Source organism: Gobius niger, assembly GCF_951799975.1.
Source record: "Gobius niger genome assembly, chromosome: 7".
Classification (NCBI taxonomy): Eukaryota; Metazoa; Chordata; class Actinopteri; order Gobiiformes; family Gobiidae; genus Gobius; species Gobius niger.
In genome coordinates this window covers 33,187,672-33,202,975 of record NC_136858.1, presented here as the reverse complement: position 1 = coordinate 33,202,975, position 15,304 = coordinate 33,187,672, and the positions used below count along the sequence as shown (strand labels likewise).

The 15,304-nt window shown below is 43.9% G+C and overlaps 1 protein-coding gene across 1 annotated transcript; it reads right to left on the bottom strand.

Annotated features, from left to right (window-relative positions):
• Positions 1–224: 224 nt before the first annotated feature.
• Positions 225–15,255, bottom strand: pwwp2b (PWWP domain containing 2B). Its single transcript, XM_079560593.1, has 3 exons — positions 15,091–15,255; positions 11,090–12,803; positions 225–789 (listed from the first exon to the last, which is right to left on the bottom strand). Exons 1-2 carry the CDS (start codon positions 15,228–15,230, stop codon positions 11,090–11,092), a joined length of 1,854 nt encoding a protein of 617 aa, XP_079416719.1. The 5' UTR covers positions 15,231–15,255; the 3' UTR covers positions 225–789.
• Between the last annotated feature and the right edge of the window lie 49 nt (positions 15,256–15,304).

Sequence of the window (15,304 nt, the reverse complement as noted above, 5' to 3'; positions counted from 1 at the left end):
TTGCGTTGCCGGTAAATGGTGACGCACATTCTTCACAGCCTGTGGTTCAGATGCTTAGCCAATGTTGGAAAAATCTCATGACTCATAAAAAGAGGTGATAGAGGTGGCCATGGCTTAGAAATAGGTATTTATGAATGATTGCAGTAAAGCCAAGTTGTCGCCACATTTGAAGGAAGCCTGAAAAAAAATGTTGCTGCCAGATTTGTCAAGACTCCTTTGTCAAATGAGAGAGAGAGAAACCTGGATGCCATATGAAAACACAGCACTTTTTTTTTTACGAAGGTTTGAAACATTTGTGCGGACGTAGCCTTAAATCCAGACACAGCGGAGAAAGAAAGGTAGAAAAATCCAATATGGACGCCACCGTTTATGGATCGATCCTCATCAGACAGAGGAGAGCAGCAAAGATTTTGTGGTACAAAGGTGGACACTCGCAGAGAGAGAGAGAAATAGAGTAAGTAATAAATACATTCTGGTTCTTGTAGTGTCTTTATCCAGCTCTACAGAAACATGATTAAAATCTAGAAAAAAAAAAAAAAAGCAGGAATCGTTCGTGTCAGTTCGTAGTAGTAGACCACACAGCGAAGCGTGGCCTTGTTTTTTTTGTTGTTGCTCCCTTATACAGTCTCTCAGCATCGACTCCACCTCGGCTGACCGTTTCCACCGGCCTTGTGTGAAAAAAAAAAAAAGAAACTAACAAAAAGTGTATAAATAGTAGCTGTGGCAACCGCACGTACGCCTCTTCCTGGGTCCGAGGATTGGTGACCTCCTTTTGTCCCTGCTCGGCTCCTGTAGATGATAAAAGACCACATGTTAGCGCAAGGGAGGACAATGAGCAGAATGGGAGGATAACAGGAACACACCGATCACGTCTCGCCAAGAAATCAAAGTCCTTTAGTCTTGGATTAGTCCTAGTTTAGTTCTGTATCAGTTCAACCACCAATAAGGCTTCGTCAGCTTAACTGGTCATTTGTAGCAGCAGGCTGGACATGTGCTGCTTGATACCAGGCCTTAACCCCCCACCTGACCCGAGCAAATTTTCTCCAGTTTGGCAATACCCAAATCTAAAGTGTCTTGAAAAAAGTGACAAAAATGAGAAAAGATCCATTTAGATGAGTTTTGCAGGTGTTAGCTTTCAAATTAGGCATTATACTGGCTACAGCTGAACTAGAGAAAACCGAGTGCATTTTCTCCAGTTCCGCTTCATCCAAATCTAAAAGCTTTTGTTGCTTTTTCATTGTTTTTTTGTCGTGGTTTCGCCACATTTGCGTTGTATTATTGCTGCTTTTTATGTGGGGTTTTTGTCACGTTTTTCCACGCTCTTTATTTTGTTGCGCTTTCATCCTCGTTTTCATCTCTAGTTTGACACTTTTTTCCAAGAAGCTTTTTGATTTGGGTAAAGCCAAACTGGAGAAAATGTGCTCGGTTCAGGTGATGATTAATAGGTTAAAAAGCTCTGCCACAGATTAACCTTGTTTTATTCATTTAAAAAAAAATAATATATATATATTGGTTCAGAGGTAGCCTGGTTTTACCAGACCCTCGTACTCATTTAGTTTCGTACAAGCGTCTGGATCTTCACAATTGAGCTCCGTTATCAGGTGGGAGGGGTGAACTCCTTTGAAACGATTGGATCTGATTTTCGCTAGCGTTTGGTCATGATGCATGTAATGTGCCCGAGTGAGTGAAGCAGCTACCATAACTCTATCAGAGCTCTATTATAACTCTATCAGAGCTCTATCAGAGCTCTATCATAGCTTCATCATAGCTCCATCATAGCTCCATCATAGCTCCATCATAGCTCCATCATAGCTCTATCATAGCTCTATCATAGCTCTATCATAGCTCCATTATAGCTCCATCATAGCTCCATCATAGCTCCATCATAGCTCCACCATAGCTCCACCATAGCTCCATCATAGCATTATCATAGCACCATCATAGCACCATCATAGCTCCATCATAGCTCCATCATAGCTCCATCATAGCTCCATCATAGCTCTATCATAGCTCCATCATAACTCTATCAGAGCTCCATCATAACTCTATCATAGCTCTATCATAGCTCCATCATAACTCTATCATAGCTCTATCATAGCTTCATCATAGCTCCATCATAGCTCCACCATAGCTCCATCATAGCTCTATCATAGCTCCATCATAGCTCCATCATAACTCTATCATAACTCCATCATAACTCCATCATAACATTATAACTGACTGAATTGAGTTTACGGATGGCTAAGGCCAGGCTAAAAATCAACCAAGTACAGGTGACGACTTGAAAACCTTTTTTCACAATTGAAAACTCCAGTACAACAAAGTAGGACTGCACCATTTTGAAAAACAATATTTTTCAGTCAATCAGGACAAAACAAAAACAGGCTAGAATTAAACTACATAATTAAATACTTTATTGTGGCTTCTTGAAAAATCTGGATATTGTGATTAGAATTATTTGGCGATATGTTGTGCGGGCCTAATAGTGAGCTTACACGATCCTCCAGATCCTCCTTGTTTTTTTGTTTTTTAACATGGGCTTTGATCTCCTCAGTGCAATTTTATTCCCTTTCTTTTCCCCTCGTCTATGTAGCCCGACTTCCTTTAATCTTGCACAATTTTACCGTCAGTCTCAGTTTACCTCTGCTTGGATTTAGCTCAATTTAGCTTTTTACTAAAAACCCTGGTTCCTGACATGTCTCGTTAGCCCTTTCCGCATTACGGATACCTGTTAGGTCGACATCAGCTACTTTACAGTCTGTAAAAGCTCTCAGCGGCTGACAGAGCAAGCAAAACACTTCCTTTACGGGCTGTGGAAAAAGCACCAAATATAGGCAAGTCTTAACCCTTTAGTCCCAAAACTAACTGGTCTCCGTTGGCTCCGTAGCTGAATAAACACAGCGTTTGGAAGCCACCTCATATCGCTTTGAGACAATATTTAACTTCGCGGAGCTGACGTCTTGACTGCCCAGGGGTCAGTGCACTGCGAGGAACGGGTTTGTGAAGTTTGCAAACCTGGATCAGCACGACGGACCCACAAAGGAAAATCTAAATGCTGAATCAAGACATTCAAATTACGCTGAGGATGTTTTAACATGTGCTTAGTTGCTTAAATGCACGATATCCACAGGGGTAACCCATGAAAATGCACGACCAAACATTTTAGTAGACATGAATCTATACTGTCTGGGGAAAAAGACTCCATCTGGATCTGGGGTTGCTGCAGTTGGTCAGGTCTAGGTTCAGCAACACAAAGAGGAGGTCAGCTGACAAGCTAAACACTGAACGACCAGGGTATTCCATCAGAGGATATTTTCTTTTCTGAATGTAATGAAAGTATATTCAACGATAAACTCTAAAGAGAAGCCATGCACCAATTTCTTCAGTCCCAAGAATATTTTTCAGTAGGGCTGGGTACTAGAGGTACTAGATATCGGCCTTTTAGTGGCCCGATAACCGATATTGTAAAATACTCAAATATCAGCACACCTCTATCGGGTACTGTTAAGCGATATCAGAATGGTAAGTACTAAGGGTAATCGAAGTATTGAAAGCAGGTACCGAAAAATGTATATCTTTAGAGACCAAGTTGCGATGCCTGTTGGTCCAGGGACAGCATTAAAGCTCTTCCCCCTAGAGCAGGGGTGGCCAACTAGTCAGAGACCAAGAGCCGAAATGTTCAACCTTGATCCTGTGAAGAGCCACAAAGGCAACGACCATTAGCGAGATCCAGGGGCCGTAGTTTATTGTGATTAAATATAATGTGACCGTTTTATTTAATCACAATAAACTATAACTTTATGTCTGGCTTATTTCTTTTTTTTTTTTTTTTTTATAATTGTGTTAGATTGAATGGTTTTACTCCTCATCAAGATTGAAATACATGTATATTAACTGACATTTTGTGCTTTCAGCTCTGACTGAGACAGAATTAGATTTTTTTTTTTTTTTTAATGCTGGGGTGTGTTTGTATGTGGGGCCCTGCCCACTGAGCCCCCTCCTCTGATTCGCCCCTGGCCCGTGCGCTCTGTGCCTGCAGCTCGGTCCTGACCGGACTGTGCAGAGAACGCACTCTAGGCTGCACAAAGTTCATAAACTTTAATCAGGAGCCTCTGGACGTCTGAGATTCTGTTTTAAGTTGTATGTGTTACAATTTCAGTCACATGTGAAAGAAAAGTCAAGACTTTGCGTATTTCCGCGATACGATGTCGCGCTTCGCATCATACGCTTCATAAGAGCTCCGCTTTTTTCCATTTCCTAATTTAGATCTTTTTCTGTGAATATGAAGCCAAATTACATCAAATAAAGAGCAGCTGATCAGAAACCTGAAAAGCACAGAAGCTAATCCTAGTGCCACGATCTGCCTGCCTGTTGTTCAACCTACATCCCACTTTGAGTGAAGCTGCTGCACGGACACCTTTTACACGCCGCCTCGAAAAGGAGAGAGATTCAGACTCACGTGTGTAGAGATGGAAACAGGGTCTGTAGGACGATGGTTGGATTTTTGGTCAAAGACTGTTACAGTTTATGGGAAATATTTACCAATTGTTTTGCAAAGAGCCGCATTGTATTAAACATATCCAATCATGCAAAGAGCCGCACTCTGATTGGCCAAGAGCCGCATGCGGCTCGAGAGCCGCGGGTTGGCCACCCCTGCCCTAGAGGCCATAAGCGCAACTGCAGGTGTCGTTGCAAGTTACGATTTTTTAACTTATTAAATGTCTTGGAGAGTAAATACTATGCTGACAGAAAAGGCTAAGGGAGAGAGGGTTACTGTACATCCAATTATACAATGGAAATATTTTTTTTCACACAAACCTGGCTGTAAATACTGTTTAAAGTGACGTTAACCGGCAGTTAGCTTTGCCCGTTAGCATGTTAGCTTCTTCTTTGTGATTCCATTAGTGTGTATTGGTGGCTCCGGACCGGTGGCAGTCAAGTTGCAAACATGGTTTTCTGGCCAGAGACACCAGGGGGAGATGAAAGACCCTCCAATCATCCCATAAACACTTGTATTACCCCCACAGGGACTACGGAGAGGATTTATTAAGGTAAACACGTTACTTAGTGCTGCTTTAAAGGAAGTTACTTTCAGTTCAAATAAATGATACAACTCTAAGCTAAGGAAAGAACTGAGATATGTTCTTTCCTTAGCTTAGACGCGCAGTAATATCTTCACTTTACTGTGCGGTTGTCGAACTACTCCTGGTATTATTACGCCTTACAAAATAGTTCCCCTTTTTATTCGCTTAGAAAATCCAATTTGTTTTATTTTTGTGGAACACTTCACGTAACCATATTTAAATAGGGAAAACGTGGAAGAGCTTGGTAGCTTCTATCTTCACCTCGTTTGGAGCTATAGAGAAGAGGAGGAGAGGCTAAATGCTAACGCCGTCTGTGCTGTGTTTACGTGACTTGGACCAGAAGACCAGACAGGTACACATGAACTCGTCTAAGCTCAGGTAAGAAGATATCTCAGTTTTTAACTCGGTGGCCTATTCCTTTAAACCAAATGGTCTTCTATGAAATAAATTAACATTACTGTTCCGTTTTATGGTTCTAGATGACAAATATATTAGTAGGTATCAAAAACAAGTTTCCTCAAAGCATCGGTATCAGAAAAAAAATGTAATGGTACCCAGCCCATCAGTATTTATGAGAAAAAACTCTATTAATAAAAAAAAACAGATTAGGATTGATGCTGAAAAGAGCCTGAATGTGACAGACCTACTTCACTTTGCCCAGACTGAATAGGTTTGACAGGGCTGACCACAACGGGCTGTGGTGGCTTTTAGCCAGAATGATATCCATATCTCATGATGAAAACATGACACACTAGAATATGATTACACGTAATATGATTACACCATAAATCTAATGAAGAGGTAGGTAGTGCAAAGTTCAGTGCAAGTCATAGAGCATAATGTTATACCAAAATCTGCAGCCCGACTTCCTACAATCAACTTATACACTGCACTTGGCTAACTCCAATTTTAGCCCGGTTTTGGTTCAAGTCCTGGTTTAGTCCTTCGTAAATCCAGTTTGGCCCTGGTTTATTTCAGGCTTTGATTTAGTACTCCTGGTTTATTCTTAGGCCTTACAAAACTGAACGTATCCAGGATAAGTTTCTCTCACCCAAATAGACTAACCCAGACATGCGCGTCCCTGAGTTACACTGTGTTCATGAGCGGCCAATCACAGTCAGCAACAGCACGGAGTCAGTCCATCCAAACTCTTGACGAATACATCGTACGGCTCCATGAACGGCGTGGGTGTTTGAACCAAGTGGTACATAAAGATGCACAGTCGAATGAGAAAGATCCACATCCCCTTTTTATTGTCTGAATCTTGAATTCAAACCAGTCCAGGCTGGTTTAATAGACTATTTTAGTCCCGGTTTAGCCCATGTTTAGCCCTATTTTGGTCGTTAAGTCCTAGTACTCCCACATTTCGTCTGGTTTAGTATTGGTTATTAGAGGCTGCATGATTTGGACAAAAACCTAATTGCAATTTCTTTGACAGATATTGCCATTGCGATTTAATTTGCGATTTTAACATCCATCCATCCATCCATCCATCTCCCCAAATCACATTGCACCTGCCCCTAATGGCTCCTCCTGCAGGTGGTGGGTCCATGGAAGGAGGGCCTCACGATTCTAACCGGGCCTGTTGGTCTCTCATAAGGGGCTTCTGAACCGTCACCTCGGACCTGTTTGACATGGAAGCCCCTACCAGGGGCACGAAGCCCCCGACAACAGAGCTCCCAGGATCATTCGAGTGCTCAACCCCCTCCAAGGTGGCGGTTCTAGGAGGGAGCGATTTTAATATATTAGATCTATCATTATGTGTTTTTTCTCATGCAATTGAGCACTTAGCTGCATAAACTTCCAAATCTGCTGTTAAACTTCATCATGGTACTCAGTTATTACATTTCAGCTTCATCAGCAACACAATACAAATCTGCACGGGGCAGAAAAAGGGCCTTTTATGGAGAAAAACATCCTTAGTTTTAATGTCCTCTAATAAACGTGGCGCTCTCACATCCTTTCTCCCTGTTCAGCTGCATAAATGCATTATCCGAATCACACGCCTCAAAGCGCTGCTTGTTTTATGAAACTCCGCCTCATATATATGTCAAAAACAGTCTGTAAAGATGTTACAAGTAGATGCGGCTTCATATAAAGATACAAGCATGCGGTGATGAGCTGAGGAGAGTGGCTTTTTTTTCAATACCTCAACCCACTTCACCATGAAACGAACATTCTGTGATCCAATCCCGCAGGTCAACGGGACCCTCGTTGTTTGTTACTAGCTGTGAGAATTGTTGGGGCTTGATAATTCTGATTGGTGAACATGTCTTTCACTCAAAGGGCCCCCCCCCAAAAAAAAACCTCACCCCCTTGACCGCGAAGGGTAAGCATTTCCGTTCAGAGCTCATCGAACTGTTCTTGTTGACGTCGGTCCAATCTTGTACCTTCATTGAGACGCCAATCAAAGCTTTGTTTTTGCATTTTCTCAGATAAGACTCATGACACAAGTGGGGCAGAAGTCACCCTCAGCGCAAAAACGAGTCACCGTAAACAAGTTCAAACTGCTCTGGGACGAGGGCAGTTGCGTAATACTAATCATGTGATGAAAAGGTCACCAAACGCTAAGCCCTATTGTTCAAGCAGCGCTTCTATTATACAATAAGAGTTGCATTTCAGTCTAAAATCTAGCCCTGGCTTCGAGCTGCCCTGTTCCCGTTAAGCAAAGCATTTTATCTGTTAATAATACGCCATTTTTCCCTCTGGTGTTTAGTTAACCCAGACTTGGCCACGATTTTGCGCATGACGGACATTTTTTGTGGCGATACTTGTGTGCGAAAAGTTCAAACACGCCACTCGATTGTTCATTGTTATGACCAGCACATTTCTGCTGTTACATTTGTTCTAGTTGGGGATATAATCTGAAATGCGATCCACGGAGGAGAGATTTAGTTCAGTCCAAAAAAACGCCTAGAGCTACGGGCCAAAGAAGACCAGATTCAGTATATTAGGAACATGTGCTTTCTGCTGCCGGTTGGATCGGATTGAATAAATATATTAACAAGCAAACTGGAAAAGCATGGCAGGAGGGGATTGCAGTCGACTCGGATTAATGCAGTTTGAGTGGACACTGAACAAAAAGTAAATCGGGCAAGATGTTTCTTGTTAAAATGGGAACGGCAACTTAGAAACTCCTCTGAATCATGTGCACATCGCCCTAATTACCATAAATGAAAGACCGGCTCAAGAACCTTTGTCTTTTTTTTTTAATGGCTCGACCATATGGCTGCTTCTTTTTCTGGTCCTCATTTACACTTGTGTTGGGAGTGTTTTTACACCTCAATATCGCAGTATCGGAGTGAAGGGATTAGCGCTAAAAGTTATTCATACAATACAGGAATGACGCTGTTATTTTGGAGTACGGGGTGTGATTTGCAGAGTAGAGTTATTTAAGACTTTAGATGTGTGCATGCGTGTTCATTAGGGTGCTTCTAAAAAATGAAAGTTTCTGGGCCGTGTTCTCCAACCCTCCATTACATGATGCTTGTTATAGAGATGCTGTAAAAAAAAAGTTTTAGCTGAAAATATTGATATTTAGGACTTGCTCAACTCTATTGAAGTTTTTACCTCTCAAAAGTCACATGGCGCCAATCCAAGATTCAGACATTTTTATTACTTTCAATTAACAAGCTCAACTATATATGGTCTAAAAAGACACAGTTTTGGTGTCAGGTGGTAAAACCGAAAATATTATTTTAGTATAAAAGTCTTAATTTGTTTTAAAAGAAAATGTTTACCCATGCTAACAAATGCTAACGCTAATGCAAGACTCCACATAAAAGCCAATTTAATTTGAAATTAGTTGCCAATGTCAGGTGGTGCAACTGCAAAAAATACCAAATAACCATCTATAAAATATAGGGATGCACCGATCCAACACTGGTATAAGTTATCAGAGTCAAAACTAGAAAAAAAAAAAAGATCATTCGATTATTTATATTTTTGAACAATAAATCGCATTGAGCAAGTTCTAAATATTGTTTAAATTAGCTAGGATTTTGGCTACTGAATCTTTTTATGACCCATCATCAAATGCAGGGTTGGAGGAAAGCAGATTTATAAATATATTTTTTTACATAGTACGAGGAAGCACCCGTTCATATTTGTGCATGTGTAGCCTAATCACGCATCATAATAGATCTCGATGCATGATTCCACGTAGCGGTTAAGTTATGTGAAAATCCTACGCTCAAGGCTCGACGAAAACACGAATCCTTTTCTCACAGTCCTGCCAGGTCAAGGTTTGTAAGCGTAACCGAAGTCGTGTGGCCCAGAGTTTAATTTCTGCAGGTATGGCCTCAATGCACACGAGTGAAACGCGAGTCTCCGGAGGCCGCTGCTCTTCCCTCTCCCAATTCTTCTCCGTGAGGTTTTTGGCAGCGTCTCGTTCGAATCGACAAACAGTTCAAGATAACATGACGGACGGCGAATAACTGATGCAGCTCATTCAAAAATCTTTGTGTCATATTTATTAGTATTGGCAAATGGCTTCAAGACAAAAGCACTATGAACACTGAAGGATCCTCCGGTGAGGTCTTTACATCCATTGTTAATATGCTACTATGCTACTATTGGCCGTTTATCAGTAACTCACGCCCTGCAAAGTAAACTCAGAAACGTGGTTTATTTGTGTGCGCCACCGCATATCCCTCAGGGGGAAATAACAGGAGAGGAAAAGCCTCCGGAGAGTTGACTCGGAAAGTCATGTGTCGGTCATGTGCATATATCCCAATGGGCAGTAGACACTAATGACACCAGAGAAGGATTGTAATATTCTATAAACTCAGCAATTTGTGGAAAAAATATACCATCTTGTCTCTACCACAATATAAAAAAGAAATATCACGATTATGATATATATGGGAAGAACATATCGCAGTATGGAAGAGCTGTGTGCCCTCAGTCACGCAAAAAGACAAAAGATGTTATGTTTTGTTGTTAGCATTTGGCCTCTCCCAGTGTATTCCTATAGCTCCAAATGGGGGTGAAGTTGGAAGCGACCGAGCTCTTCCAAAGACAAAGACCAGACAGGTACGTATCAACTCGTCTAAGCTCAGGTAAGAACATATCTCAGTGTGGAAAAAACAGTGACCTGATCCTTTAATGCAAAGATATTTAATTCTTTTTTTTTGGGCCATACTAATTTCCTCACAAATATGATCTAATCAAGCAGTTTACATCCTTCATTTCATTTTACTTTTTCAGCACCTGCACCTGTGTCCTACAGTCAGTGTTTATTAGGGCTGCAACTAACGATTATTTTGGTAATCGATTAATCTACCAATTATTTTTACGATTAATCGATTAATTGCTTGGCTGTGAAAGGTGCATGGAAATTGTATTTTTTCAATTTTTTGTATCACATAAAGCTAAAGTGGCACGGCTTGAGGACATGTTGATGGAGTAAACTTAAAGTAATGGTTTGTAAGAGGCTCTTTGTGCTAATTCTGCTTTCTGACTGGATGAGACAAAGACAGATATTTATGAAATTTACCATGTATAAAACACCGCAGGCCCTAGCTTTAAAAACAAAGTAGATTCTCCTCCAAAATACATAATTGTCATGTCTTTTTTGCTCTATTTTAGCCTGGGTTTACTAGAAAACGATTCATCGATTACTGAAATAGTTGACAACTATTTTAGTAATCGATTAGTTGTTTCAGCCCTACTGTTTATGCTGCTCTGATGGAGCTGAGTGTAACATAAATTATATTGTGTCCGCAACGACATCAAAAAATGATATGGCGATAACGACATGGCCCATCCCTACTAAATATTGCACATTTTTTGCTCGTCAACACTACTTAAACCAGCACAATTTATTTCTATGTTAGTCCATTCTGCTTTGCCATCACAAATCAAAGACTAGGAGGTATTGTGACAGCTTTAAACGAGTAGGGGCAGTTCAAGCACCACACCTTTTTTGTTTTGAAACGGACAGAACCAGAAACTCCAGCTTTAAGAAAGAAAGCTTAGAAAGTGAACCATACTTTGATACTAACCTACGTGTCGCAGTGGGACAACAGTGACGTAATCTCGGGGCTCATGTGTCCCACGGCCTTGGCTGCCTCCAGGATGGCCCGTCGGTACATGCCCTTCTTCTTCCGGTTGAAACGGGACCTGAAGAGCTCTCTGAAGGGCGACAATTTGGCAACGGACAACTGCGACGTGGTGGGCGACCCGAACCACGCCACCTTCGCCTGGGGCCACTGCGCTTCGCAAGTGGCCGTCTCCTGTTTGCGCGTCCCACTTATGCTCAGCACCCTCGCGGGCCACCATGGAAAGCCGTGAATTTTACCCCAAACTATGTCTCCCACCGCGACGGCGTGCCCCTCCTCCGTCACGCACTTGGTCATGCTGCGGGTGTGCAGGCGGACCGTGAGCGGCGGGACGGTCTTGCACCCGTCCCGCGTTGGGACGGAGGAGGACGTGACGGAGAGGTCCTCCCCCGGGGCGAGGTCGCAAAGTTCCGGGGAGGTGCCTTCTGAGCTAAAAGACTTGGCCTCGTCTAGACTGTCGCTACTGCACACCGACAAGCTAGACGAATCGGCCTTACGTTTCCGAAAGTTTATCAAAAGAGTCAAATCGTTATGTCCCCTCTCGCCCTCCTCTCCTGAGCTGCCGGACCACAGCTCCACAGAGTTCTTCCCCTCTCCCGAGTCCTCCGAATGGGGCAAGCACGGCCCACTCGCCGCCTGCGGTCTCCTCGCCCCGTCGACAATCTCCGCCTCGTACTCCACCACGCTCTCCTCTCCTTCCCGTTGCGGAGGTCTCAAGCGGATTTTCGGAGAGGCCAAGTCCTGCCCCACGGTCGTGTAGGGCCTGGTCAGTTTGAGTTTAGGAATGGACACCGTGAGGCCGGACCTCGTGGCGTCTAAAATGTGCCGTTGCTCCTTGGTTGTTAGCACTTTGCCGTTCTCCCCTCCCAGCCCGTTTGGAACCAGCTGTTTGGGGCAGAAGGGCTTGACCGACCCGTGCACTCTCGAGGGGATCTTCATGACCTCCCCTTTTCCTTGCGGAGTGCTGTATGATATCTTAATAACCGGACTGTGCGGTATAATGTCACTATTTGGGAACTTTTCCGGTTCCGGTTCAGCCCTTTTGTCCCTTCTCAGTCGCTTGCCGTCGAGTGTTGTGCCATTTTCTCGTCTCCTAGAGTCCTTAGCTGCGTCTTCTTTCCTCGCCAACTTCGACGCCGGCTCCTTCTCCTCTGCCTCTTCTTCGCTCTGTAGCGCATTTTCCTTCCTTAACGACTTGTTGCTAACCCCGTCTTTACTATCCTCGTCACTGTTTAAAGTATTTTTACACTTTTCGCACAACACTTGCCTGGGCCGTAAGCGTATCGTGCTCATGGTCATGCGCCCCGGCTCGCGGCCCCTTCTCTTCTTCCGTTTGATCGGCCGTGGGGGAGGCTGCGGGACCCACTGGCTGTAGCTGTGTCGGACCCAGAGAGGCTGTGGAAAAGGCGCTCCTTCAAAATAAGGAGGGTAAGGAGGCTGTCCCGCCGGTATGAGAGTTGGCACGGGGACGGCGCAGGGCATGGGGGCGTCGGACAGTTCATTTTCAGGGAGGGAGTTTTCGTCCTTTGGTCTTTGATTTGGAGACGTGGGAACCGGCTCCTCGGCAGGCAGCACCTCGGCCACGTCACAGGCTGGTTTGGTGAGAGCGTAGTCCCCGATTTTTGCGGTGATGTCTGGTAGACAGAAGAGCCCAGTCCTAAAAGAGAAAACAGAGAAGTCACAACACTATTATAGACAATTTTTTCTCTAAATGTAAAAAAACAAGCAGCCCAGGGTGAAAGGGGATGACGACAACAACACATCTCCTTAATTAGACTGTTTTAATTAGAGAAACTGGTTTAGTGTAAACAAGGAATAGGTGGGGTGTCGTTTCTTACCTCTCCTCTTAGGGAGAAGCTAGTGTTTAAATAGGCGTCGTTCTTGTGTGTTTATCCAGTCTTATTATTTGACTTACTTGAGGTGAAACGTACTACACTCAACCTGTTCCAGTCGACGATATCTGAAATCTTTACCATGAAACACACCTTTTATTTATGAACATTCTTTTGTATCCCTTACAGCTATTAGCTAAAGCGAGTCGGTTTTAAACGTGGAGCTTGTGCAACTCGCCGTTGAGACATCTTTGAGGCCTTATCTTCAGTGCGTTTTATAAGCACACACAACCCTGGCCAACAGCTTTTAACGGCCTTTCCAATATAAAAAGGCAGCTCACAGTAAAATCCGAGACGTATTCAGACGTGCACTTTGCCTGTGAGTGGACACCCTGACGCCCCTCTCCCTGTCACCTGTATGCTGAAACTCTCTGGTGGGGGGTTGGGGGACCGTTGTGCGAGCAGCCAGACATTTATCTGCCCAACCGCTGCCTCAGGCCTCAGCGGCGCGGCCTCTGCTCGGCTCGGAGTGATTTTGTGTGTCCTTTTCGCCGTGTGACATTTGCAAATATGTCCAGCGAAAACCCAGGAGTGTGCGGCAGTGACATGGCCGAGCGGCTTCAGTCAGAGAGCAGACAAAGAGCCTACAGGATGCCCCCCCCTCCCTCCCCAACATCTGACTGAACAAAAACAATCCCATGAATCACTCGGGATTTGAAGGTTAGGAAGGAGCCAAGAGATTTCAGTTTGTTTTTGCATCCGTGCAACTCGGAGCTAATGTGTGGGGAAGATTATTAATTAGAGCACATTCGGGGAGGTCGTGTTCCTCCCCAGGAGAAGTAGTTGGCAAGCACCTCTCAATAATGGTCTCTGGTGGCAAGGCCTGTTCCTTGCACCTTTTTGGCTGAACACAGAGCGGGACACATTCGCCCTCGCAGTGACTGACACTGTTCCGTTTGTGAAGGAACAGGCCGTGCGAGAGAAGCACAAGGACATCACGTCTGACCATGATTCAACACTGTTGGCAGCCCACACTGTGTACAGTTGGTGTAACTAGATGCGCCTGAATGATAAGCGGATGATGAGATAAGAAAATCCAGGTTGGAATTTAGACAATGGCAGGAAACTGTTTCGAAAGAGCTTTAAAAAAAAATGTAGAAGGTTGATTTTTGAAAGTAGAGAGGCCTGAAATATCTAGGCCTATTTAGAGTTATTCGAGGCCTGCGTTTTCCCATTTGGGTGGGTTATTTTCAGGACAGCCTCAGCTCTCACATGAAAAACCATCTCAGCGACTGAGGGGCAAAGCTAGTCAGATTCTGATTCTGCAGGGCTATTAATAGGCTAAACCCAGTGGCTTTTAAGGTGCACAGTGTTAGATCAACACAAGGCTTTACATGTGACACAGAAGAGAGACAAGGCAGTGATGAGTGTAAAATCTGGCCAGAGATGAGCAGTGAGTGTTTTTGAGTTTCACTCCAACTGCAATAACCCAATGGTGTAAAACAGCTTCTCAAAGTCACAAATCAGATCAAGTGTTTTGTGTATTTTTTCCCCCCTACCCTTGTATCCAATCTCTATTGTCTCAGAGGTGACTGACTGAATCAAGGGCTGGTACTCAATTCATCATCATTGCTTCTCATCAAGAAGGCAGGCAATGAAACACAAACAATGTACCCCCTGTCGTCAGGAAAAGGAGCACAAATAACAACAGATGAATCTAAAATATACACTAAAGAAGCCCCTTTCCTCTTGACTTGAGGTGCCTTTTTATGAGGCTAACAATAAGCTACAGATGGACACAGTGACATTTGCCATTGTTCATAAGAAGTCACACCAAGTCAATAAACACACACGATCTGCCCCCACAATCCGACTGTAAACGTGGCAAAAACGACGTGATTTGCCGTTTGATTTCCCTGTAATCAAACTGGGTAAGCATTAGCCTGTTAGCTCACAGATAGCCACTCTGTCAGCTACAATAACCTGTGTGCATTGTGTATGTGGAGAGGCCCGGTTAGCTCCAACTTAGCATCACAGCTAAATTAGCCATTAGCCGTTAGCATTTCATCTCATTCAAAATATAGGGGCAAAAATGGCAAAAATAAAACTTACTTCTTGTTGCAGTCAAGCAATATCCCGGTGAAGTTTCTCTCTCGGAAGGTCAGCGTCACCACCAGCGTGTCGTTTATTATTTGGTCGACAGTGACAGGTATCCGAGAGCCGGCCCGCAGCTCGTCGGCCGCAGCCTCCATGTTTCCCGGGGAAAGGTGTCCGACAGCGCGGTGCTCGATCCCGGCCAAGGGAGCCACGGTCGCGTCGGCCCAAG